Here is a 25,503-nt window from a genome sequence, read left to right on the forward strand (position 1 = left end):
AGGCAGGCAATAAGGGCATTTCAAATGAAAAGACTAGCATGATCAAAGGGATAGAGGCTTCAAAAGTATGTGCTTGATGTGTTTAGGAAGTGACAAGTAGTCCTGTGAAGACTGGAAAAGTCATAAGAATTACTGAATGTCATGTCAAAAGTTCGGATTTTATTCTATAAGCAATGGGACCATTTCAGTTTTTGAGATGTGGTTTCAAGCATAGCTGTTTGGGGAGGTATTATTACAGATGTATAAGGAAATAGAAGAGCAGTGAAGCTAGAAGACCTAATGCAGGAATTACTACAGGACATGATGAGGAAGAATGTTGACAGTGAGAAGGGAAAAGACTAGATAGATAAAAGGGTATTGAGAATTTGGAATTGTTAAGGCTTTTTGACTAATTGGATGTGAGGTAAACAGAATAGAGGAATAAGTCAGAGGTACTGATGAGAGGTTTCCACTAGGTTGAACCATATGTAATTGTTTTTTTGACCTTAAAAAACACAGCAGTATATAGTTTTACCTAATAGTTTGGGTGAGTGGATTGATGTGTGACATAAGTCAAGATGAGAAGCAGGAGAGAAAGAAGAGAAGGGATGTGGGAAAGAATGATGGGGAAGTCTTTTTTTTTTTTTTTTAACATCTTTATTGGAGTATAATCTTTGCACAGTTGTAGGACGGGTTGAACTAGAAAGAGAAAAAGAGGGCCTGAACGACAGTAATTGGTGAGGTTGGAGATGCAGTATGCAAGTTGGCAGTAGTGTTATGGGTAGAGAGATAGGAAGGAATCAGTGTTGCTTTTGAAGTTTTGAGTCTAAACACTAGGAAAGATGCTGGTGCCATTAACAGGATAGAGGAGTAAAGAGGAAGAGGGGTGTGTGTGTGTGTGTGTGTGTGTGTGTGTGTGTGTGTGCGCTCATGTGTGTGTTTGTAAGGATAGTTGCTGATATTTTAGATTTGGCTATAGTCATCTTAAGGTGAAGCTTCTTAGCAGGTACTTGGTAACTTAGGCCTGAAGCTTAGGAGGAAAGCCAGCTTTAGGGAGAACAATTTGGGAATTATCCTCATAGAGAAGTTATAATTTGAGCTGAAGAGATACTGATATTTCTATGAGTGAGAATAGAGAAATAGAAATTTCTGAGGGAAAAAAAAACATAGAAAATACCTTAATTTTAGGATGACTTTTGGCTAAATTGCATAATCTTTTCACCTTATTTAAAAGAATGTTACATAGGAAAAACATTTTGAGAAAGCATAGGGAGAAAACCTATGTCTAAAACAGTGCCTAAACATAGCAGGTGCTTAAAAAATATTTGTTGAATGAATAAATGCAATTTGTCTGGGATATAGGGAACATAGGAGAGAAAAATGGACTTACGGTGGAGAACTTTGAGTGCTGTGTTCTAATGCCTGCCCACTGCCCCCACCTTGGGTTATTGCTGGGAGCAAATGAGTGGATAGATCTGAGAATATTTTGAACTTTTAAAATGTTCTTTGAGATACATTTCTCTTTGAGGTACGGAAAGAAGTTCAGCAAGTAAGGTTATAAATCTAGTCTAATTCAGAAGGTTATATTCTTTCCATATTATCTGATAAGAATTAGGCTTGCAAAATATATTTTGAAAGTTTAAAGTATTCTCATATTCCCATATCTGTATATGAATTTTTTTTGGCCTTTGCTTGTCTTTACTTTTTCCCTCTGCCAGTGACATCTTTCTCACCTTCTCAGTCCCTTGCTTTCTCTGAATTAGTTGCTACTTAGCTTGTAGGTTTCCGTTTAGCCATCAGTTTTTTCAGGAAGTGTATACTAAAATGCTAAGACTGAAGTTTTTCCATATACCCCCGCATTCTAGTACTTGCTGTAACAGATTGCAGTTCCCTGATTTGTCTGTGTTCTCCATGAGACCTATGTCGTGGAGTTCTGTGGTATTAACTTGTTTTTCTACCATGTAGCCCAATGCTTGACACATAGTTTGTTGGAGATGGACGAAATAAAAGGCCATGCCAGACTAAAGTTTGCTTTTCAACTTCAGATTCAGTGTTTTAAAGGTATATCTTAAAATACAGGTTAAGAAATGTTATGGTTGCAGTAGGTAGCCACTGAATCACCATACCCTCCAAAGTTTTAGATTGAACATTGTGAAATTAAACAAAGCAAAACAAAAAAATCACAGTGTTTCTCTTTAAGTAGAAAAACTACCCTTCAAGATAGTTTACAACTATGTTGCAGTAATGCATTCATTGGACCAGATGGTCACAAGTCATTTCGTTGCCCTCTTTTCATGTACTTAGTTACTGATATGACCCTGTAATTGTTGAAGTTCTAAGAAAAGGTCAACTGTAAGAATTGGTAGTTTTTTTTGAGAAATGAAATTTCACTGATATAAGGGCTAGAGGCTGTGAGGTAGGAACTGATGTTAGCCTCGGGCTAGTAAGTATTGTGCTTTTCCTTTTCCTTTGGTTTTTTAAATAAATATGTTTGATTAGTGTATAACATTTTTTGGAGAGGGTGTGGCTCTTTCTACTCTTCATTATCTGTTTTTTAGGGTGATGGGAGTTAAGGTTAGTGAGAATGAGACTATCTTGGTCAAGTGTACTTCAATATAAACTTTTTTTAAGTCTTTACTGAATTTGTTACAATATTGCTTTTGTTTTATGTTTTGGTTTTTCGCCTGTGAGGCATATGGGATCTTAGCTCCCCTACCAAGCTTTGAACCCGCACCCCTGCATTGGAAGGCAAAGTCTTAACCACTGGACCATCAGGGAAGTCCAGTATAAACTTGTGATTGCATAAGCATTGTGTTGTTGGTCCCACCTTTAGTATATTAGTCTTTCAGTAAACTGAATTTTTGGGTGGATGGACATGTAACAGTGTTGTTTCTTTAAAAAATACTCCTTCTTTGGACCCTATAAATATGTTACCTGTGGCAAAAGGAAATACAATTTCCTTTCTTGAGCTAATTTGATCTGAGATATGTAACTAAATGCATAGACAAACACACATACATACATACATACTTCTTATTTGCCTGGACACACAAATATACTCAAGATGTCAAACATACACATGAATATTTCTTAAGTAATGCAGTTGGTCTAAGGGGCACTACACCTCTTATGCTTAGTCCAGTGGTTGTTCAGGTGAATTTACTAGTGACCAAATTTTAGCCTGTCTGCATAACAACGTGGGGGAAAAAAAAGACAATAAAATCATTTACTATAAGGTATCTTTACTTTGCCTTCACTTTAAAAAGTCAGTTTATTTTTCTTGACCACCAGCTCAGACTGTATGACTGTGGGGACTATGTTAGTTAAAAAGAAATATGGAGAGCTTCCCTGGTGGTGCAGTGGTTGAGAGTCTGCCTGCCGATGCAGGGGACACGGGTTCGTGCCCCGGTCCGGGAAGATCCCACATGCTGCGGAGAGGCTGGGCCCATGAGCCATGGCCGCTGAGCCTGAACCTCCGGAGGCTGTGCTCTGCAACGGGAGAGGCCGCAGCAGTGAGAGGCCCAGGTACCGCAAAAAAAAAAGAAATATGGAGGTTTCAGGAGATTTATAGTAGTTATAGCAAATGTTTTTAGTATATGTCTTAACCAGACTGAAATAACCAATTTAATTTGAGAAAGGACAGCATGTGTGAGAAAATATGATTAACATCTTTGAGAGTTACAGAAAAACTTTAAAAGTTCATGGTATGATCAGGCACACAGAGTTCCAGGTAATTCAGGTGACAAGAGATTGTTTGGCAATTAGATTTCTGCACTTAACGTTTCTCTCTGAGAACTTCGGTGCCTGTCAGTGACATAACTAGGAAGAAGAGCATAGTGGAAAGTAAAAGTGATCTGCTGGGAACTTCAATTTAGTTTCCTTTTTAGACAAAGGAAGCTTGTTGATGGTAGTGCTATTTTAATTGTTTTCTACTGTAGTAGACAGTTTCCATTTAGTATTGTCACGTTAGTTTTAAATAATTGTGTAGTTTGAGTTGTATCTGTCTATATTCACACCAGGTTGTTTTCTCATTGTATAGATTTCTATATTATTCTACCTGATTAGGAGAGACTAAAAAACACAAAAGCCCTCCCAAGGCCCCTTAAATATACTGCACCAATGTACAACATGTTTATAAAAACATTCATGTGATTCCAAATTTAAAAGTAAAATGATTCCTGCAGCTTGTCCAACTTGTCTCTTTTCTTGTTGACTTACTTAATACGTAGTTTCATCTTGGATGTTTTATTTTAGATAAACTGATTGTGTAGTGTCTAAGAAAATGAAATCAAGAGACTCCATATCTGTCTGTAAGATTTCGCAACCAAAAATTGCAAAACTAGCTGAGAAAAATGTATTTACTTCTTAAATTTCCTGCGGTTTCTTTTCCCAATCTTCCTTGAAAGAGAGAGAGAACAAGAGAGAGGGATAGTTTACTTTTAAATAGAACATTAGATATTTTATTATTAGTTTAGGCAAATTTAAGTCACAGTATCTCAAATGCATATTGTCTTTGCCATTCCTCCAAAGAATATATCCACATTGGGGAAAGAGTGGGGCTATTTGAGGGTTTCCTTTTAGAATTGCCAGAAGTGGAAGAATTTCTAGTTTATGAATACTTTGGAGCTTCCAATGTCAATTAATATGTATGATCTGTTACTGTTCAAAAAAGGCGCTTTGGAAAAAGAAATTTCCTCTTAAAAATCAATGTTTTAGCAGAAATGAAGATTGGTTTCTCCCGTTCTCTTCCCAAAATTAGATGCAGTGTAAACAGGACTGGAAGGTAGGAAGATAACAGAGGCTTAGGTGATCTAATCATCCATTATGCAACAGTATAAAATTTGATATTTTCATTGATGAAGCTGAATTAGCCCCATAGTCTGTGTATACTGTATATAATTTATATGTATATAATTTTATATGTATTAGTTCATTTATAATAATATCATGCAGCCTTCTATGAACCAGGTACTGTTATTATGTGCCTTTTTTAGATGAGGAAACTCAGGCTAAGAAATTAAGAAATTTGCCTATATTTGTACAGCCAAGTGGCAGAGCTAGGATTCAAACACAAGCAGTGACTCTGGAGTCTTTACTCTTAACCATTATACTATACAGCCTATATAGTGCTTTTTCAGTTTTGTTTTTCTTTGAAGGAGTTTAGGACAAATATTTAATGTGTTCTAAGGCTGAGATGGAGATTATGTTCCTTTTTTTTTACAAGTGATAGTAATGAGGTACAAAGTATAGAGACTTGACCATAATTATGGAGGTTTCTGATAAGTCCTAGTCTCACCAGTCAGCTTAATCTCTTCTGAAGACGTTTAGGAGGTATCAGTGCAGCCATCCTATCTGTGCAGATATTTAAAATATTCTTGTTACTATGATTCACCTTGATAATTTGAAGTGAACAATAAAGATAATTCAAGAAATTCTAAGTTTTGATTAAGACCATTCAGTTTTTTCCTAGAACAGCTGGAGACTTGTAACAATGGAATGTTTTGAGGATCACGCTCAACTACATATGTGCTCATAAGCCTATTATTGGATAACTTAATTTCAGTTTATAGTCATAATCAAGAATTGACATGTTTTACCTAATGTGTTCAAAACTTAAGAGTTTTGGGCATAAAAGGAATTACTAATAATCAGGAAACAAAGTTGTTTATTAAGATTTATGTCTCTGTCTTGAACTGAATACCTGTTTTAATGCCAGAATCTTATAGAAAGTACATAGATGTAAAAACTGAAAATCACAAATATATAAAAGTCTTTAGTCAGGTATTTATTATAAATTAGTTGTTGTGTAATGCCTCATGCACCTTTGTGTATCATCTTATGGTGAGTTCACAAGATGAATGAGATTAAAAAATCTTTTAATCTTGACATTTTGCTTAAAACACACCAGAAATTTAACAAGTATCAAGTATACAAAAATAGGTACTTTGTTTAAAATTGTCCTTAATTTTGTCTTTGTTCAATGTGTAAATCTGCTCTGTGGGTTAGCTCCACTACTTAAGGTAATAAGGAATGTACCAGCTTCACATTCCAAGGTTGTCCCATATATTTTCACAGTTAAATAAATTTCTAGCCTAGAATTTCAAAATATTGTCCTGATCATCTACCATTAAATTTTAGCTCTTCAAGGAACTTTTAATGATCATTGGTCCAAGCTTTTCCTATTAGAATTAAAAAAAAAAAAAACTACAAACAGCTCTTAAAAGCTAAATTTGCTTGTCAGTAGCCTCAAAGACAGTGGTTGAACTAGACTAGAATTTTAGAGGAATGCAATGTTTATTGTTCTTTCCTTTCTTCCTCTAATACTAATGGTTTACAATTATGTTTTTTTCTATTGAGTTATACTGAAGCTTCATGATTGTTTTTCATCATTTATTTTATTTCTGTCTTATACACAAACTGTCAAATAAATGGGTTGGGTTTTAGAAGAAAATTAACAATAATTCTTCGGGGAAGTTCTAAGTTTTTTTTTTTTTTTAAATAAACTAAGGAGTCAATGTAAGCTTTCATTACAGCAATCTTACAAAAATAGTCATAGTTCTATTATAGTCTTGACTGTCAACTTATGGCTAGATATTTAAGTATATCAATGTAATATGAATGTTTATTATTTTCCTCTGAATGTTTCAAGTTAGACAAGTACCAAAGGAAAGTGTAAAAATATTTCATAACAATTGCTTTGTAGATTTGTTACCATGACCATATGAAAATTCCAGTCTGTTTCTAAGTGTGCTTCTGTTTATATCAATCCATGTGGCTTTTATAGGCGTAGATTGGTAGTATGGATAATGCTAGAATTGTAGCCATGGTATAGCCAGTCATTTAAGCAAATCATCTAGTAGTCTGGTAGGTAGAAGATAGTTAAATTGAGAGCAGGAAAGTTAAAGGGACAAAGGTATTATTTATTGGTTTGGTCAAAAAGTTCGTTTGGGTTTTTCTGTAAGATGTTATGGGGAAACCAAACGAACTTTTTGGCCAACCCAGTATTTCCCACATGTTTGTTAAATAAATGTGAAGAGTTCAAATGTGTGGTTATGGAATGGATTATCTTAAGACAAAAGAGAATAATCAGCTTCATATTGAAATAGGAAATTAGAATAGCAGCCTTTAGACAGTGTCATTCTGTTTTTCTATTTTAGGGCACAAACATTAAAATGGAATAAAGTTTTATTTTCTCCCAGGTACCATGTGCCTTGTTATATCAAGTCTTGGTTCCTTAGTATATAGAGAGGTAGTAAATGAACCATTTGTTTCCATTTGCCCATCTTACTCTCATTTTTCTAGGTAGGCATTAGATTGTAATAAATGTTTTTATCTTGAACAGGTAGACAGTCCTGGAGGTAGAGAGATGGGCAGAAATAGGAGAGGTGAATATGTGAGGTGATTAGACCTGAGCTTATCGAACAGATTAAAAACTGAGTAAATGAATTATTTTTGAGAGACTGAGAAATTAAAAACAATTGAGTTAAAATTGGAATGACTGGTTCAGAGTAAAATGTAAATGTCTAAGTTACATGTAGGTATGTAAAATCTGTAGTAGTATGTTTTTCAACTGCCAATAGTAATTTTATGGTTGCTATTTTTATTCTAATCTCTAAACCTTTTTTCTTAGGTGGTATCATGGAAAACTTGATAGAACTATAGCAGAAGAACGCCTCAGGCAGGCAGGGAAGTCCGGAAGTTACCTTATAAGAGAGAGTGATCGGAGGCCAGGGTCCTTTGTACTTTCATTTCTTAGCCAGACAAATGTTGTCAACCATTTTAGGTAAGTCTTTATTCCTATTATGAGGCTACATACTGTAGCTGTTTTGCTGTAGTATTCATAAATATACCTGCTTTAGTGACATTTAAATAATGGAGAAAGAAATGTGTTTTCAATGAAATGATTTAATAAGTGATTTAGAGTAGATACTATTGAATGCTTACTTTTTTTTGAAAAACAGTATCATTGGACTTTTTTGTGCTAATCATAAGTGTAGTTATCACCTTTAAAGTATAAAGAATTACAAAGAAACTTTGAGTGGTAAAGCAGAGACAAAGGAAATGTATACTTTCAGACCACAGAGTAACAGAAAAATATAGAAACAGTATTTTAAGAGTGCAGTTTAATTCATTTTAGCTTCACTGTTCTGAAACTCTTTGCATTCATTTCAATTAAACAGGCGTCTAGATTTTCAAGTACAGATATCAAAGTCTGTATCAACATATTTACATATATTATTGTCTTTGATTTCATTTTTATGGGAGCCATTGAAAAAAAATTATCTAGTGCCTGTAAAGTTAACTGATAAAATGTTTGTATACCCTTAATTTTCAGATTTTAAAATAGACTTTAAGAGTACTGTCATATCACATGTAAAATGTGAAATTATTTTTATACTCTGTAAATATTTCAAGAGATCTGTAAACTACTTTTAGCCAAAGAAAACTAATTAAAATTGCTATTTTGTCTTAAATATGGAAAGTAAGAAGAGTTATCTGAGGATGGATTTATAAATATTTTAATGAATTATGTAATTGAGGTTTATAAGTCAGATATGTATTTCATATCAAATGCATACATATATCTTTTCAAAAGAAATAATAACCTCAAGTAATTTGCATATGGTGAAGGTATTAATAAGTGGTATTTTAATATAAGGATGCAGATAAAGGAAAAGCATGAAAATTATCGGTTTATAATTTATATGGAACTTGGTCTTAAAAATTGGTTATAAAGGTTTTTGTTTTACTGTATTTTTTTTCCTGTACAAATAGGATTATTGCTATGTGTGGGGATTACTACATTGGTGGAAGACGTTTTTCTTCTCTGTCAGACCTAATAGGTTATTACAGTCATGTTTCCTGTTTGCTTAAAGGAGAAAAATTGCTTTATCCAGTTGCACCTCCAGAGGCAAGTAAAATACCTTTCAAAACTTTATTATTTCATTTTACTAATGGGTTTAGCTCTTGTTCAGTTTCTTGTGACGTTTATTGTAATATAATTCAAGATTTAATTCTGGTTGTAGTGTCAGACCATAACTGGCAACTTCTTTAAAAAAAGAAAGTAATTTTTCTGTTACTTTGTATTTAAGTTACTAGATTTTTTTTTATCGTACTGTATGGTGATACCCTAACAAATATTTCTGAATGAATTAGGAGTAATTACTGATATCACAGTGCTAATGCTGAAGTTGCTGCAAGATTCTGAAATGTCTTCTGTATCATTGGAGAAAGGTTACTTTATATGTTGCGTAGTGTATTTAAAATTAAATGATAACTCATATTACCTGATTAAAAACATATTGGTTATACTGTTAAAAGAATTTCTGTCCAAACAACAACAAAACAAGATGAGCATTTCCAGGGTTTGGGTATTTAGAGCCTCAGTAAAAAATAGTTTGAATGATCCTACAGAATTTATAATGTGGAGTTTTACTGGCTTTAACTTTGTGTGGACATACCCAATTTGACTTTGACATAGAAAGGTTATCTTTTGTAAATCAATTTTTTTATGGTTTCTAGCCAGTAGAAGATAGAAGGCGTGTTCGAGCCATTCTCCCTTACACAAAAGTACCAGACACTGATGAAATAAGGTATTTTATAATATAATCTCGTTTATAGGCATTTGAAACAGGCATTTGAAAGACTGAAAATCTGTTGCTCTTGGACTAGGAAGGTTTTGGAAATTGAGGAAATAGCATCCAGCAAAGCATGCCCTTAATATCAAGTCCATTGTTCCTGTCCCCCTGTGTTGGCTTATCTGTTCAGACTGTGAATTTGGATCAGAGAGGCCACAGTGAAGATGACAGGAGAAATAACTTAGCTTTCATTAGACTATCTGTGACAAAGTGAGGAGAGTTCTTATATATAATTTGTTTTTATTATTTCTATCGAATTTGATTTATTATATAATTGGATAATTATTATCAAATTATCTGTATCTTTCTATAAGTTTAGCTTTCTGATAGAAAGTTTGTTTATTATTGGTAAAATGTTAAGGCTACTTTGAATAATTACTGATTCTGAGTTTACAGCTTCTCACTGAAATCAACAGCAGTATTTAAAATGTAGTGATAACTTTTGGGAGGTACTAAACATTTCTGGAAATATGGTATTTTAAAAAACAAAGATTCAACTATCTGAAATCTCCAAGTAGGCATTCCATTTTTATATGATTGTCCTCAAAATAACTTCTCATTTAGTTCTTATTGGCACACCTTTTTTTGTGATCTAAGCTGGAAAAGCCAGTGAAAGAAAGAGAAGGGAAAGAAAAACAGCACTGAACTGCAAATTCGGGAATTTTGGGTAATTTGTAAATTCCCAGTGGGATCATCTAGGACAGCAGCTCTCAAAGTGTGATCCATGTAACCCTGGGGATCCTTGAGATCCATTCAGAAGATTCATAAGATCAAAACTATTTTTATAATAATACTAGGACATAATTTGCCTTTTTCACTGTGACATTTACATGATGGTTCAGAAGCCATGGATAGTAAAACTGCTGGTGTCTTAGCACAAATCAAGGCAGTGGTAACAAATGTATATCGTTTTTCACTGCCCCATGCTTGCAGTTAAACAAAAAAATCCAGTTTCGCTTATGAATGTTCCTGGTGAGACAATAAAAAATATTTGTTTATAAATCTCAACCTATGGCTACACATCTTTTTAATATCTTTGTGATGAAATGGGACATCCTCATAAAGCACCTCTACCGTGTACCACGGTTCAATGTCTTGAGGAAAAGAGGTGCTTTGAGAGCTGAACTAGCTGCTTTTTTTTTTTTGTGCACATCATTTTCACTAAGGAGAATGGCTGACAGGCAAATTATGGTTATTCAGACTTGAATATCTGACTTTTTAATTTTTTTAAAGAACAAAGTGAATCTGTTACCTCAAGGGAAATAACTGGCAATATTTGTTGCCAATGACAATTTGAGCTTTCGAGGAAAAATTAGTATTTTGGAGACCCTATATTTGCCATCAGGAGTTTGACAGCTTCCTAGATACTTAATGACTTTTCTGATGAAATGTGCTGATGTTGAAGAATGTGATGTTTTGATACTGTATAATGTGTTTATATCTGGATGATCTGCATAGCTCAGTGAACCAGTATTTTCTAAATGATCAATGCATGATGTTACAAAATTATGGCTGGGTAAAAGATCCATTCACAGTGCAAAATAGACCAATAGAGGTTATTAGAATGGTACAGAAAGTTCATTGATACATAGTTTTAGATTCCACATTACAACCAAGCTCCAAGAAAGTACCACTAGTCAAGTTTTGGGGTTAATGTAATAGAATATCTATAATTATCTGAGAGGCTATTAAAATACTCATCCCTTTCACAACTACATATTTGTATAAAGCCAGATTTTCCTCATATACTTTAAGCAAAAAAACGATATAGCAACAGATTGAATAAAGAAATGGATATGAGAATCCAATAGTTTTCAGTTAAGCCAGACATGAGATTTGCAAAAATGCAAGACAATAACATTCTTATTAAACTTGTAAAGATTATAATTATTTTTCATTTTTTATGTTACCATGTTAATAGGGTATATTATTATTTTAAAAGGAATTAATATTTTTAAACATTTACATTTTAAATTCTAATATGGTAATTATCAATAGATATAATCCATGTAAGTGAATAAATGAAAGCCTGTTAGGTAGGGTATCACTTTTTAAAACTGAAGGGGTCCTGAGAGACCTTCCAAAAATTGAGTACTTCTGATCTAGGAAGATGAAAATTTAAACAAGAATTAGAATGACAGAAATATGTATGAAGTTATGAGTCTTTTTAAATTTATATATACCTGAGAAGTGTTTTGTTTTTTTTTTAAAGTAAAAACATCTGAAGATTAATGAGATTTAATAAAGCACTTTAACCTGTTTTGAGGAAAAATGCAAAATAATGCATAATTAATCTTAGGATTATGATATTTCTGCCAGTAAGCTTTTTATTTTTCATGTTTTTGTTTTTTGCATCTTAAAAAGTTTGTAGTATAGAAACAAGTCAAAATTAAAAAAAAAAATCTTAGGACTGCTTTTGACCAAAAGTGAAACTTGTCATTTCTCATTTCTCTGACTTCTATTTTAATGTATTTATTTAGGTGGTTGGTTCCAGAAAGGAACAATTTATGCTTGGCTAAGTGGTAATGTCTGCCCCCTTTCAGCTAGTGAAATACTGGTCATTGTTAAGAGTTGTAGAATCAAGGTAGAATGCAGTATTCTGTGCTTATTCAAAAAGAGTGCATCTGAAGCATCGTGTACAAGTTTTTATCCTTGAACTGGTCCAAGTAACAGTGAAGCTTCAGATATTTTAGAGAAAAACAAAGTTTTCAAAGGTATGAGAAGAGATTTACTTACTATAACTTTGGTTTGTGAATATTAAGACTTAAAGGAAAATTTATTTTAAAAATACATATATATTACAGATAGGGATATAGATACAGGGTCAATGGTAGCATCCAGTCAATCTTAAAACCTTAAGCACTCAAAGGCATTTGTTCAAGCCTAAAAGGAAAAGTTCAAGGAATTACTGATGGTTTTATATTGATGACATACATCAACAGCTTTTTAATCCTGTGATTGTGTGGAGGTTGAAAACATCTAGATTCCAATTAAAAGAAACTAGATTGTGTATACATCCCTCCACTCAGGTATTGGTAACAGAAAAAACATGCACGCATTCTCATTATATATACCCCTTGGTACCACTTTCGGAGAAAGAATGCTATACTTGTTGGACCATGGATAGCTGAGTGAATTAAATAAACCCTAATGCTTTTTTATGAGAAAAACGTTACTCTCATAAGCATCTGTGTGATAAGGCTAATTATGCTTATTTAAAATAAACTTCTTCTAAAGTAACCTTATCTTGTATATGTGGAATGAGTTAATAATATTTAGTTTATGTTTATAATTTTATGTCTAACCTATATCTGAAAGAGTAATAACATTGAAACTTAAATTTTAAAGTTCAGTTTTCTTGTAGTTTCACCCCAAAGCCTGTAATATATGTATAATTACTGTTTACATAAATTCCAGTTTGAATCTAACAATAATCCAGTGATACAGATAGTATAGGTACCTTTATTAAACCCATTTTATGCGTGTCGAAATTAAGATTCAGATAAGTGTCTTTTACATGTAGATGATGACAGAAACAGGACAAAAATCTAGAGTATTTGACTTTAACCCCTTGCATTTTCCAGTATCATATTATCTCTGTGAGGTGGTACATAATCAATTAAATTTCCATGTTTAAAAATTTTATTTAATTTTAATAACTTCATAATTGCTATTTTCAGTTTCTTAAAAGGAGATATGTTCATTGTTCATAACGAGTTAGAAGATGGATGGATGTGGGTTACAAATCTAAGAACAGATGAACAAGGTCTTATTGTTGAAGACCTAGTAGAAGAGGTGGTAAGTTTTGTTCTTTTCTTCTCCTTCTCAGAATTCTAAATACTTTTTAAATTTTGGAACTTGTCCATAATCAGGGAAATTAGCTATGGATATATTTCTTTTATGAAAAACCTCAATTCATAAGTACAAGTAATTTTTCATTAAAACGTATTTACTGTTGGTAATGCTATTTATTTGTAAATAGCACAACCAAGCTATCATGTTTTAATCTGTGGTTGCCAATTTTCAGGATGTTTTCATGAGTTTCTAAGAATTAAAAATGTATTAACATGTGTGCTTATTTGTATCCCTTTTTGTCTTCTTGGTCTTCCTTATAAATGATGTTATGTCCAACTGATCATGGGATCTCAAATGGTTGCACGTTTGCTTTCAAACACTTTATCTCCCAAATATATGTATAATTTTCTAGTAACCTTGGAAAAATGGAGTTATATTACACATATATTATCACATGGTTCTGTATTTTGAATATTTCCCTTGTTTTCAATGTCATCACAAAATACATTATCAGTAGTCTTAGACACTATAAATAATCGTGTTTGTGCATTTTTAGATACAGATCAGCGTTCAAGCGGCATATGCATTTCAGATACAGTATTGAGTATCACTGAAACATATTAAACATTGTATTATAGTTTTGGAATTCACTCTTCTCTTTTGGATTTGTCCAGCAGGATGGAATGGTTGTCTGTTATTTTTTACAACCCTCAGAGTGACTGTTTTTAAATTACGCCTTGAACCTGATAATATGCTGAAACGTGTGCTCTATTATTGTTCCAGGAAGACGGCAGTGGAGAATATTTTTCTTTGCTATTAATTCTCTTGTCTGCCTATTCTGGCAGCCAGATCTTGATATGTAGCAGTAAAACATACTGAGGAAAAGTGGGAGGAGTTGAGGAAATGGTATGATACGTTCCATACTCATAGTCACATAGTTACTTAGTGGAAGAGCTGGGATTAGAACTAATTCCTAGATTAGAATTCTGTACTCTACAGCAAGAGTGATGTTTATTCTGTATGGACAGGAAGTGTTCAAACTGAAGAATCTTAACATCTACGTTAGTTTTACTACAAAGTTTCTTAGTAGTATGTTGGACTTTCTTTCTGCTGTAACCCCCCTACCCCCATTATTCTGATTATTTAAAGGAATTGAGGTGTAGTTGAACTTTTCTCTCAAGCTCTTGGAACTCTGGGTCAAATTTAACAAGATAAATTTTAATAAGGATAAGTGAAAGTTATCCATTGAATATAGGGGAAAAAGGAAAACAAAAGCCCAGTTTAAGATAAGGAGACATGACCTAACATACAAGGAAAGAAAAAAAAAGGAGAACAAGTTAACAACTCAGTGTGAGTGAACAATGTGATGTGGCTGTTAAAAATGAATATGGTCATACTTTGAATTAGTAGTGGAATGGTTCCAAGTTAGAATTATGAACAGTTTTTACTTCAGTATTTAGAATAATTTTTCATAATGGTCTTCATTGAAACATAGTGAATCCTTGTAGATTGGAGAGCCATTTGGAGATTGTCTAGATTTCAGACATTTGGTTGCTGGATGGATTTAAGGAAGTTCCCACCCTGAAATTCTAATTTTCATTACTGTTCTCCAAGCACATTTGTACTATATTATGTCTTAATTCCAGAATGTAAGCTCTGTGAGGATTTTTGTCTCTGATTCAATGTGTCCCTGTTGCCTAGAATAATGTCTGGCATTAGCAGGCATTCAGTAAATGTTTGTTGAATGAATGGATGTCTCTATGCCTATTCTTTTCCCTCTTCCTTGACACTCCTGCCCTGCTAAACTGCTTTGTAAAATTTGATTCATCTATCAGTTCGGCTCAGATGTTGCCCCTTTTTTCACACCCTTTCTTAGGCTAAGTTGTTTCCTCCTGTGTTTCCATAGCACCTTGTTAACTTTATATCCCATTACATTTAAAATTAATTTATTCTGTAAACCTCTTATATAGAGATTAACTCCTTTTGGGCAGGGATAATGCATTTTGTTTTTATGTAATTTGTTTTTAGCATTTTGTAATATAGAAGGCATTTAGCAAGTGTTTGATTTTAATTTGGTTAGATATTTGATATTTGAGTGAGGACCAAATTTAGAGAAGTAAATCCATGTGTACTTAGTTCATTTTTCTACCCTTTCCTTCGTTATTCAATGGAAACTTGATGCCAGGTACTGTGCTGGGTACTAGGACTACAATTCAACAGATATTCAGTGAAAATTATGTGCCATGCGTTGTGCTAGTGGTTGTGGTAGTCAGTGTTAACAAAAAAATGGCTCAGGTCTTAAGATGCTTATAGCCACGATAATGGAATGAGTATCACCTAGTATATCTTAAATAATGGCAATATCAAATAGAGTAGGGTAAAGTTCAAAAGATGAAAAAGAAGGATGTCTTTTCTATTCAGAGTAAAAGTTCATGTTTATGTTTTAGGGACTCAGTGTCTTACTGAGGAGGTAGTGTTTGAGATAGATCCTACCTAGATGGTTTAGGTTTTAACTAACAGGTAGGAAGTAGTGAGTGGAAAGGACATTCTAAGTAAAAAAGAGCAAGCTACAGTGGTGGGAAAATGTAGATTAGCAAAGAAGTAGTTTATGAGTGACCATGGTCTAGATACCTAAAGAGAAATGGTAGTATGAGACAGGAAACGTAGACTTGAGTCATTTGGTAAAGGATTCTGGTTGTAAACTGAGGAGCTTGTGGGCAGTAGAGAGGTACTAAAGGTCTGGTTTTTAAAATTCGTTTATTTTTGTTTGGTGTGGTTTGGTGTTTCTTAATGCAGGGCAAAGTTGCAGTTGAAACTGATGAATCCAGATTGGAGTGGTGGGGTGGGATGGGGCACAGAGATAATTATACTAGTTGGCTGTTAATAGTTTAAGAAAAGAGAGGAGAAGGGCCTGGATTAGAGTAATCACAACAAAAAGAGAAGAGGACTAAGGGGGAGAGTTTTGGAAAGACCTTTCATGAATAGAAGCACCTTTTCTTGTATATACATAAATAAATATGAAGGTCAGGGTGTAGATATGTTTGAAGATAAGATTTTATTAATTTTAATAAAAATATATTAATAATTACATAAAAACTGTCTTAATGTTTTTCCCTTTAGGGCCGGGAAGAAGATCCACATGAAGGCAAAATGTAAGTCTGTGTTAACTATTAAAGGGGAAAAAAATATATTGTAAACTTACTAATTGGAAAACTTTGATCTAAAAATATTTTAAAAGAAAATTGATACTTCTTGAGCTGACTTAAACATTTTTTTTTATTTGGCTTAAGTTGATTTCTAACTATTTTCTTAAGGACCTAGTGATAATGAAGGTGGCTTATACCTACATATAACTCTTGTATCACCAAACTAAAGACTTTTTGATAAACAGTACATTAATAACATTATGAATGTCATAATTCCTCACATTTTTTTTGGTTTTCTTATTGATTTATTCATAGTGTTTCTTGTTTTTATTGCCATTATCTTTTATGTACTTTATGGTTCCGTTTTTGTTTTGTTTTTTTAAAGTCAGAGAGCTTTTCCCCCAAATTATGGTTCTTTACCATATTAATAAGATTCTGCAAGGACTTTATTTTCATAATTTTTTCAGGCTGATTTTAAGTATAAGGACTAATTCAAAGACCAGGTATTACTACACCTACTACTTGCCACATTCTTATTTTATATTCCTACTATTTGCTACATTTTTCTCTTATATTCCAGAAGTTATTAGTTGCTTTTATGGGAGATCACTCCACATGGTGTTTCAGCTTTGCTCTAATTTTATTAATGTCCTTGAAGATATTTTTAGTGTCCTTCTCATCCCTCTTGATATTTATTTGTATATATGTTTTCTTTTAAAAGGCTTAACTTAAAAAAAATTTTTTTTCTTTTTTTTTTTAACATCTTTATTGGAGTATAATTGCTTTACAATGGTGTGTTAGTTTCTGCTGTATAACAAAGCGAATCAGCTATATGTATACATATATCCCCATATCCCCTCCCTCTTGCATCTCCCTCCCACCCTCCCTATCCCACCCCTCTAGGTGGTCACAAAGCACCGAGCTGATCTCCCTGTGCTATGCAGCTGCTTCCACTAGCTATCTATTTTACATTTGGTAGTGTATATATGTCAATGCTACTCTCTCACGTCGTCCCAGTTTACCCTTCCCCCTCCCCATATCTAAAGGGCTTAACTCTTAATCCAAATTCTGTTTTACTCATATTATTTTAATAAACTGTTCATCTAATGTTTTCAGTGGAATATTTTTTCTTTCCTTCCTGTCGGCAATTATGGATGGAATTTAAGGCTTGCCTCTCGAGGGTTTGCTTATTCTGAATTCTAACCATTAGAACATGAAAACAAACTGAATACTCCACTTTCAGTCATCTAATTTAGTTCCCACCCTTTCTTAAGTGGAACATATGAGATTTTCTGAGTTCATTTTCCTTATTGTTCTGTGTAGCTGCAAAGTAGGCTTCATCAGTGAGACTGTACTTTGTTGATAGTACTAGTTTGAAGTCTTCTCACTACCTATGTGAGGAGTTGCAAATTCTAATTAATGTTTGGAGGAGGCATACAGATAATGTAAGCAAATGAACTGGGTCAGGTGTATATATTCCCATTTTTCTCAAATTACAATAATCTTGATCTTTCTTATTTTCCCACTTTGATAGCAATCAAGGAACATGGAAATGTTTGGCTACTGTAAGAAAATAACACTGCAAGTGTGGTAGTAAATGGAAACTAACATTTACTGTTTGTATCACAGAAGACTGCAGGAAGTCAAAAACTAGACAGTGTTTGCCGGCAGTGAGGTGACCCGTCTAACTGATGTGTGAAAGTGTGTGAGTCTAGTGTTATGAAAGCCTCCTGATTTTCAAGAGAAGCAAGAAATCTATATTTTTATCCCTATTTAAAATAATACCATAAATTCTTTTTAAAAAGAAAAGAAAAAAACGAGAGGTCAAATACCAATAAACATTTAAAGCTATATCCAGTTTTCTTATAAAATATAAATCCCAGTTTCACTGGGAAATCTTTTTTTAAAATTTAATACATTTGTGATCATTCCATATTCTGAACTTTATAGTTTTCAACTTATTTGGTATTTGGCATACGCTAAATTTGCATTGTTGGTTTATTTTATGTATTTGTCAGCTCCCTCTGATTTCTTAAGGTGTTGACTGGCAGTGAAGCATCCTCAGTAACATCCCCGAGTGCCTTTTGAGACTAAATAGATGGTATAACTTTAGCTGTGTTCCTTTTCAGCTCCATATTTCCATGACACAAGTACCAAGTCCTGCTGTTTTTATCTTCTAAAATATGTCTTGAATGTGTGCCTTCTTCTCAGTCTTAAGCAACCATATTCTAGTTCAGGCCCTTTTCATCTCGTACCAGGACTTTGATGTAGCGAAAACCTCTAAGTTGGTCTTGCTTGACACTTTAGTCTCATCAAATCCTTTCTTCTAACAGCTAGAATAATCTACTTAAAACATGTGTCTGACTGTATTACTTTCTCACGTAAAATTCTTGCCTGATTCTCTTTACCTTAGCAGAGTCTGAACAGATCTGATCCAGGTCTTGTGTCCTTTATAAGCTCTATCTCTTGTCATTTCCAGTTTTATATTCTACTCTCCGGCTTGTAGATCTTCAAATGCTCAGTACTGGTTTTCTCCTTCGCTCAAGCTACTTCCTAGGCCAGAATTCCCCTCCATTGTGTTTGGTTAGTGCCTATTCTGACTTAGAGACTTAACCCATTTATCACTCTTCCCAAGAAGTCTTCTGTTATCTTCCCCCTTATACACCCTACAGAATTGGTGCCCTTCTCTGTTATTCTAAAAATGCCCTCAGCATGTACCTATCACTGCGCTTTGTTATATTTTCTACATTCTTTTTATAGTTATACAGTATTTATGTTCCTTTTTCTTACTAGAATGGGGACTTCCTAAGGTCACAGTCTCATTTTTCTATTATTGGTACAAACCATGTGCTTGAAATATACTCATTTTACATGTGGTAATAAATGCCTGAATGAGGAAACTCAGATCCAATCCTTTCAGAAAACAGTATTGCCAATTTGTTCTCTAAACGCTATTTTTTGCCCCCTCCCCCTTTCAGATTCCCCCTTTCTCCTTTATTCTAGCTATAGAGAAATATAGAATGGGCCTTTGAGGTCATCTGATCAACTATCTACTAGAATATAGAAATGTTGTTTTAGCATTTGTAGTAAATGGTCATTTCAGCTGTGTTTGAATGCAGTATGGAACTTTACTGCCTTTTAAGGCAGCCTGGACTGCTCCAGTTATTGTATACTTGTTTTAAATTATTCATAATTAGCTTTGTGAGCCTCAGGAAATCTGAATTAGTGAGTTAAGGGTTGGAATAAAGTTAAAGAGAGAAAGTAAAAGTTTAACATTTTATTCATGTGAAAAGGTAAAAATTCAGTTATATTTTATACTCTGACCAGTAATAATATGGATAATTTAAAACAGTATGAACAGCCTCTAAACCTGTAACTTTGGATTTTAGGGCATTTATATATTTTAGTCTTGTAGTATTTTTACTTTCCAACTGGTTCTTTAAGCCACAATTAAAATAATTATAGACCCTAAGAATATATGGCAAAGTGGTAGAGAGGTAATCTGGAGTTGTCAGCTTGGTATTAACATATAACATGTCTTAATCAGCAAGATAGATAATAGTCCTTCAGATGAGAGATTTTAAGTAATTACTAGTAATTAATTTTTTAAACCAGATATATCATTTTAAGGTAAATTATTTAAGTACTTTAGTTATTATATGCAGTAGATTTTGACTATAATGCCTTTTATAATAATTACTAAAGGCTTATTTTAAGTATGCAGAATATTAAATATTCTAGCAATCTGATATGATAGGCCATTAGCTCAAATAGAATTAGTAATACTAAGTCATTCTTTTCTTTCAGTTCTTGATGTTGGTATCTATTATTTCTCATCATTCAGTCTTATTTTCTGGCTCTCAGTAAAGTATGAATCAACCATGTTGATTTGAAGAGAGAACTTATAGAGAAATTCACTTTGAGAGAAGTATGAGAAAAATTAATCCACTAATTTTTTTTCTGGGCAGTTCTGGTGGGCTCTACCTCCACCACTCCCCCCTCCTAATAAAAAGAAAAAAGAATGCTAGCTATGATGTAAGCTTAACAATTTGTCATTATCAGAATTAAAATCATTGCTGTTTTTGTATTGGTAAATAACATGGAAATTGTAGTTCATAATAGATAGTCCCTAATTTTTCTATATTTTATTGAACTTAGGCATGTTTACAAAGTGTAGTAACAAATGTAAAAGGAATGAGGTCATTTGATCAATTGCATTGCATTTATTTCATTATGTCAGCTTGAATTAAACTTATTATGTTAGTTGTTTAGTTTTGATGGTATAACAGCAAAAAAGACTTTTGATTTACATATTTAATATATTCTTTTTTCAAGATGGTTCCATGGGAAAATTTCCAAACAAGAAGCTTATAATTTACTAATGACAGGTATTTATATATTCACTTTCCTTTTCTAATGTTGTTATTTAAAAAGAATAAAAAAGTGAACCAACCATTTATCATGTATTTTGCCTTTAGCAGTCACTTGATATTTATGTATATTGTAATTTCTTGCCCAGCATAGAGAAATTGGTGTTCTTGGTTTTGGGTGTTCTTTAGTTGAAAACATGCAGTATAAAATTCAGTGCAGTGCGTTTTCCTTCTGCACCAGGCCCCTGTATTCTTCCTTAGAAGCAGTGCCAGATGAGTGTTTTTTCCAGAAGTTTCATGTCTGTCTTCCTCACCCCTACTTACCCCGCTACACATACCCCCCCACATGCTCTCACAGGAACATACAACACACTTTTTTCATGTTAAGATGTATTTTGGGAAATCATTCCGTATCTGCATATATAAATTTTCATTATTCTTTTTAATGACCATAAGCTTTCCATTGTACAAATACCATAATTTATTATCAGTCTCTTATAGAGGAATATCATGTTGTTTTCATTTTCTTGCTGTTCAGGTGCAGCAAATGTTCTTGCATTTATCTTTGTATACTTGTAGAATTTTAAAATTGGGCCTTATTTAAAATATGTTGATTTTAACATTTCCTAAAACTGTGCGGTTACAGAGATATGCAAAATAAAAATTGAATTGTACTGTGGGTTTATTATTTAAAACAAAAACTATTTCATTATCACTTATCCTAACTCAAATTTAAGACTGAATTAATTTAGTTACCAAATATCTCTTCAGGAAACCATACTTTAGAAGGACTTGAGAGAAGTTTAAGCAGTAATCTGTAATTTAGAAGATCTTAGTTCTTTAAAAATGACCAGAGTTCAATGTATATGATGAATAAACCACTGATCATTTAAAGATCTTATCTGAGTTACTGTTCAAGCCATAAGGCATTGCCTTTAATGTAATTAATAGTTAGCTCTTTTGAAAGATTTATGGCAGTTTTAGGAAGTATTCAATTTTATTGTGGGGATATAGGTTAAAAATTCATTAAAGAACATGGTAATTCTATATGGTAGTAACAGAGACCAAATGCTCAACCAAAATGACATGGTACCTGCTTTCAAAGTGGGACCAAAATATTTATTTTAGTGAATTTACTGAATTTTGAATATACACTTATGATTTTGAACTTGCACCACCGAATACCTGAGGCACTCAGTCTTGTTTTAGACATGTAAATTGAAAAAGAGCTAAACTTAATTTCCTTACGTTAGTTTTTATTTTCTTTTGGTCATGTGCTCTTTTAAGAGTCTGATGATTTTCTCCCAGGAAAAATACACATAAGCACTTGCATGCACAGTTTTGCAGTAATTCCTATTTTTTGTATTGAACATGAAATTACTTGGTAGTAAAAGCCTTGGATAGATGATTGGAACTATTAGTAATTTACATAAAAATGATGTCTGATATTCTAAGTGTTCATTGTGCTTTCCTAAAAGCCATCAAGTTCTGATCTTTTCTGTTATTAGGACTTAAACAGAGAAAAGGTAAAAAAGCATCTTAGTGGTAAAAGTCACTGCCAATTGCAGATGTCAAAAAGACTTCTCTAAAATTAATATGAAAATATTTAATACATGATAATTTGCTTCTGTATGACTATTCAAGATCGTGCCTGTTAAATGAAATATAGTGCATGTGTATTGATTTTGATTGGGTACACAAATATTTCAGTTGTTTTGAATCTACTTTTGTAAGCTTTTGGTACTATTTTATTATAGTTATGACTTTTTAATGTTTAATCAGAAGCATTACTTAAGTACAGAGTATTCTTAAGTAAAATTCACTTTAACTTTTTTAGACTTTTCTTTTGCAAACAGAATATAGTAGTTTTAGCCAGTAACCCCATCTGTGGTTAGAGTGTTCTTTCCAAGTTATGACAGGTGTAGACTTGTTAACCAGAAGTCAGTGCTGCACATTTCTGCCCTGTATTTTTATGTAATAAAGACAAGCAACATCATGGATGGTTGTGCCTCATAAACCAGAAAATACAAAAAGAAATTGCCTTAAAATTATCTTTATTTTTAAAAAGTTTCAGGAATTCTCTGGTGGTCCAGTGGTTAGGACTCGGCCCTTTCATTGCCCTGGCAATGAAATCTAGGTTCAGTCCCTGGTCGGGGAACTAAATCCTGCAAGCCGTGCAGTGCAGCCAAAAAAAAAAAAACAAACCAAAACAATCAAAAGTTCCTGGTGAAAATTTTACATATGTTTTTGACTTTTGAATGTATTTTGTAATTGTACTACTTAACGCTTTTTCTTTTTTAATTTGATAATTAGGGAATAAAACTAACAGCTTAATTTTTATAGTTGGTCAAGTCTGCAGTTTTCTTGTGAGGCCATCAGATAATACTCCTGGTGACTATTCACTTTATTTTCGGACCAATGAAAATATTCAGCGATTTAAAATATGTCCAACACCAAACAATCAGTTTATGATGGGAGGTCGATATTATAACAGGTAAGTTGTGAGAAATTTTTAGTTTTACTTTTGGCAAGGAGAGTTGAAATCTTGATAATATATCAGAATCAAAATTATATAAAAGTTTCTGACTTTGTAATATTTAAAATTATAAGACATTTAATATAATTTAGTAGTAGTCATATCCAAGAATTCTTTAGCTAGTGTCAAATGTGAATATAAATTAATAACTTTTTATTTCCTTCCAAAATTATGTAATTTTTTGATTATTTATGCACAAGCTATTTGCAGCAAATTTGCTAAATCCATACATTATCTGTAGGACAGCAGAACATTTAATCTAAGAAAAAGAAAATATATTACCGTTTTTTATCAATGAGACATTTTAATAGGTCACTCTTTAAGAACCTTTTTACCTGAGACTTATTAATAATGTTACCCCAAAATAATTGGGTTGTTCTCAAGTTGGTATTATTTGTAATTATTGGTTCCTACTTCTCACCTTTAAAATTCTTGGTAAACTCTTTGCTTGTCCCAAAACTCAGGTTGGACTTCATTCACTTGATTAGGAAAACCAGTTAATAGAAAAAAACATATGATAGTCAGCTGGGTTTTTTTCTGCATAATAGAAAGTAGTCTTTCATTTTATTTCTGAGTGTAAACGTTTTCCCATTCTGGATAACTCTGGAGTAGCATGATTTTCCTCTTTTGGAGGCTAGTGTAAGCTAAAATGCTGGCATTTTCCTAGTTTAATGCCTTAAAATAAAACAGAGCAAAAAACCTAAAACAAGTTCTGTTGCTTGCCAGTTATTCAGTGGATAGTGATACGACATCAAATGGAAGATGAATGTAGACGATTGGACCCTTTCACACACCTCATATATGAGCTGCTTGAACCCCTTCTAGCATTACAGTCTGATCTAGACATCCTCACTGAAAATCTAGCTAGGTGCAATTTGAGCTCTCTATGAAGGTAAATTAAATTTTCCCATTGTCCAGGTTTCTAGGGGCATAGAATATATAAAACAATAAATTGAAAACATTCTTAACTGAATTGATGTTTGCATGGAGTTTTTTTTAAGATAAAGTATTTTACATTAATTCTGGTGGAAGTTTGTTTTGCTTGATTTAAACTTCTTTATGGTACACATTCTGTAAAGATGAAAATTCTTCCTCCATAATGGAGGCAGCCTGTAAAATATATAAAGGTAGTCTCTTGTTGATAAAGACCAGAATGAAACAGGAAGAAATACATATTTGAAGTATATTTCTTTCCAAATTATTAGTCTGCTTGCAAAGTTATGATTTAAATTTTTTTCAAATATATGTTAATGTAGTGTCCGTGGTCATTCCCCCAAATTAGACTGTTTATTCCCCTTGTATATGTTCATCTTATAAAGTTCAGGAGTATTGTTGTTGTTAGCTTTAATATTAAAAAAATCATTTTTAAAGGAAAGCTGGAACTATGTGACCCTCATGCCTAGAAAATGGCAGTTTTTATAATTGTTTTGGAAATACATACTCCATTTCAGCATTAATGTCAGTAATGAAGTAATTTCTAAGAAGATACACCTTTATGATGATCACTTATTGTTTAGATATGGAAGTGTAAAGTTGGATTATCCAATAAATCTATGTAACAGAGCCAAATTCTGCTGACCTGTCTCCACATTAACTCTACATTAGTCTTCGGGCAAAGAGAAGTAGCAGTTATGTCCGTTTCATTTAGAAACTACATTGTTGAGACATAACTTTAATATTCCTATATTTTAAATTTTAGAAAAGTAGGAGAGGCATTTAACAACAAATATAATTCAGTAAACATTTATTGAGTGGTCTACTTTTTGAAGTGTATTATACAGATCTGTGCATATATAGTAAAGAAAAAAGATACTGTTCCTACGTTATTAGTGCTCAGGTCTTCTAGAAAAGATGGTAAGCTGACTGATAAGTTCAAGGATGTACAAATATGCATAGGAGAATCAGTGGGAAGAGAGTAGTTGAGATGGTGATTAAGAAGGGAGAGGGAAGATTTTGGTCAGACGTTTAAGATTACTAACATGTAGTGTTCAAGAAGAGAGAGAGTTGTATTTATTAAAAAGTAAATTATTAAAATGAAA

General features: G+C 32.9%; 1 protein-coding gene across 1 annotated transcript in view; it reads left to right on the top strand.

Moving 5' to 3' along the window:
• The window catches only part of RASA1 (RAS p21 protein activator 1), a 104,789-nt gene that overhangs the window by 43,161 nt on the left and 36,125 nt on the right, over positions 1-25,503 (top strand). Inside the window, exons 2-8 of the mRNA XM_024734329.1 lie at positions 7,610-7,762; positions 8,755-8,890; positions 9,502-9,572; positions 13,298-13,415; positions 16,533-16,564; positions 20,894-20,946; positions 23,272-23,422. Coding sequence (XP_024590097.1) covers positions 7,610-7,762; positions 8,755-8,890; positions 9,502-9,572; positions 13,298-13,415; positions 16,533-16,564; positions 20,894-20,946; positions 23,272-23,422 — 714 coding nt within the window. The remainder of the gene's footprint in view (positions 1-7,609; positions 7,763-8,754; positions 8,891-9,501; positions 9,573-13,297; positions 13,416-16,532; positions 16,565-20,893; positions 20,947-23,271; positions 23,423-25,503) is intronic.

The sequence above is a fragment of the Neophocaena asiaeorientalis genome, unplaced genomic scaffold (genome assembly GCF_003031525.2).
Source record: "Neophocaena asiaeorientalis asiaeorientalis breed wild unplaced genomic scaffold, Neophocaena_asiaeorientalis_V1.1 scaffold184, whole genome shotgun sequence".
Taxonomy (NCBI): Eukaryota; Metazoa; Chordata; class Mammalia; order Artiodactyla; family Phocoenidae; genus Neophocaena; species Neophocaena asiaeorientalis.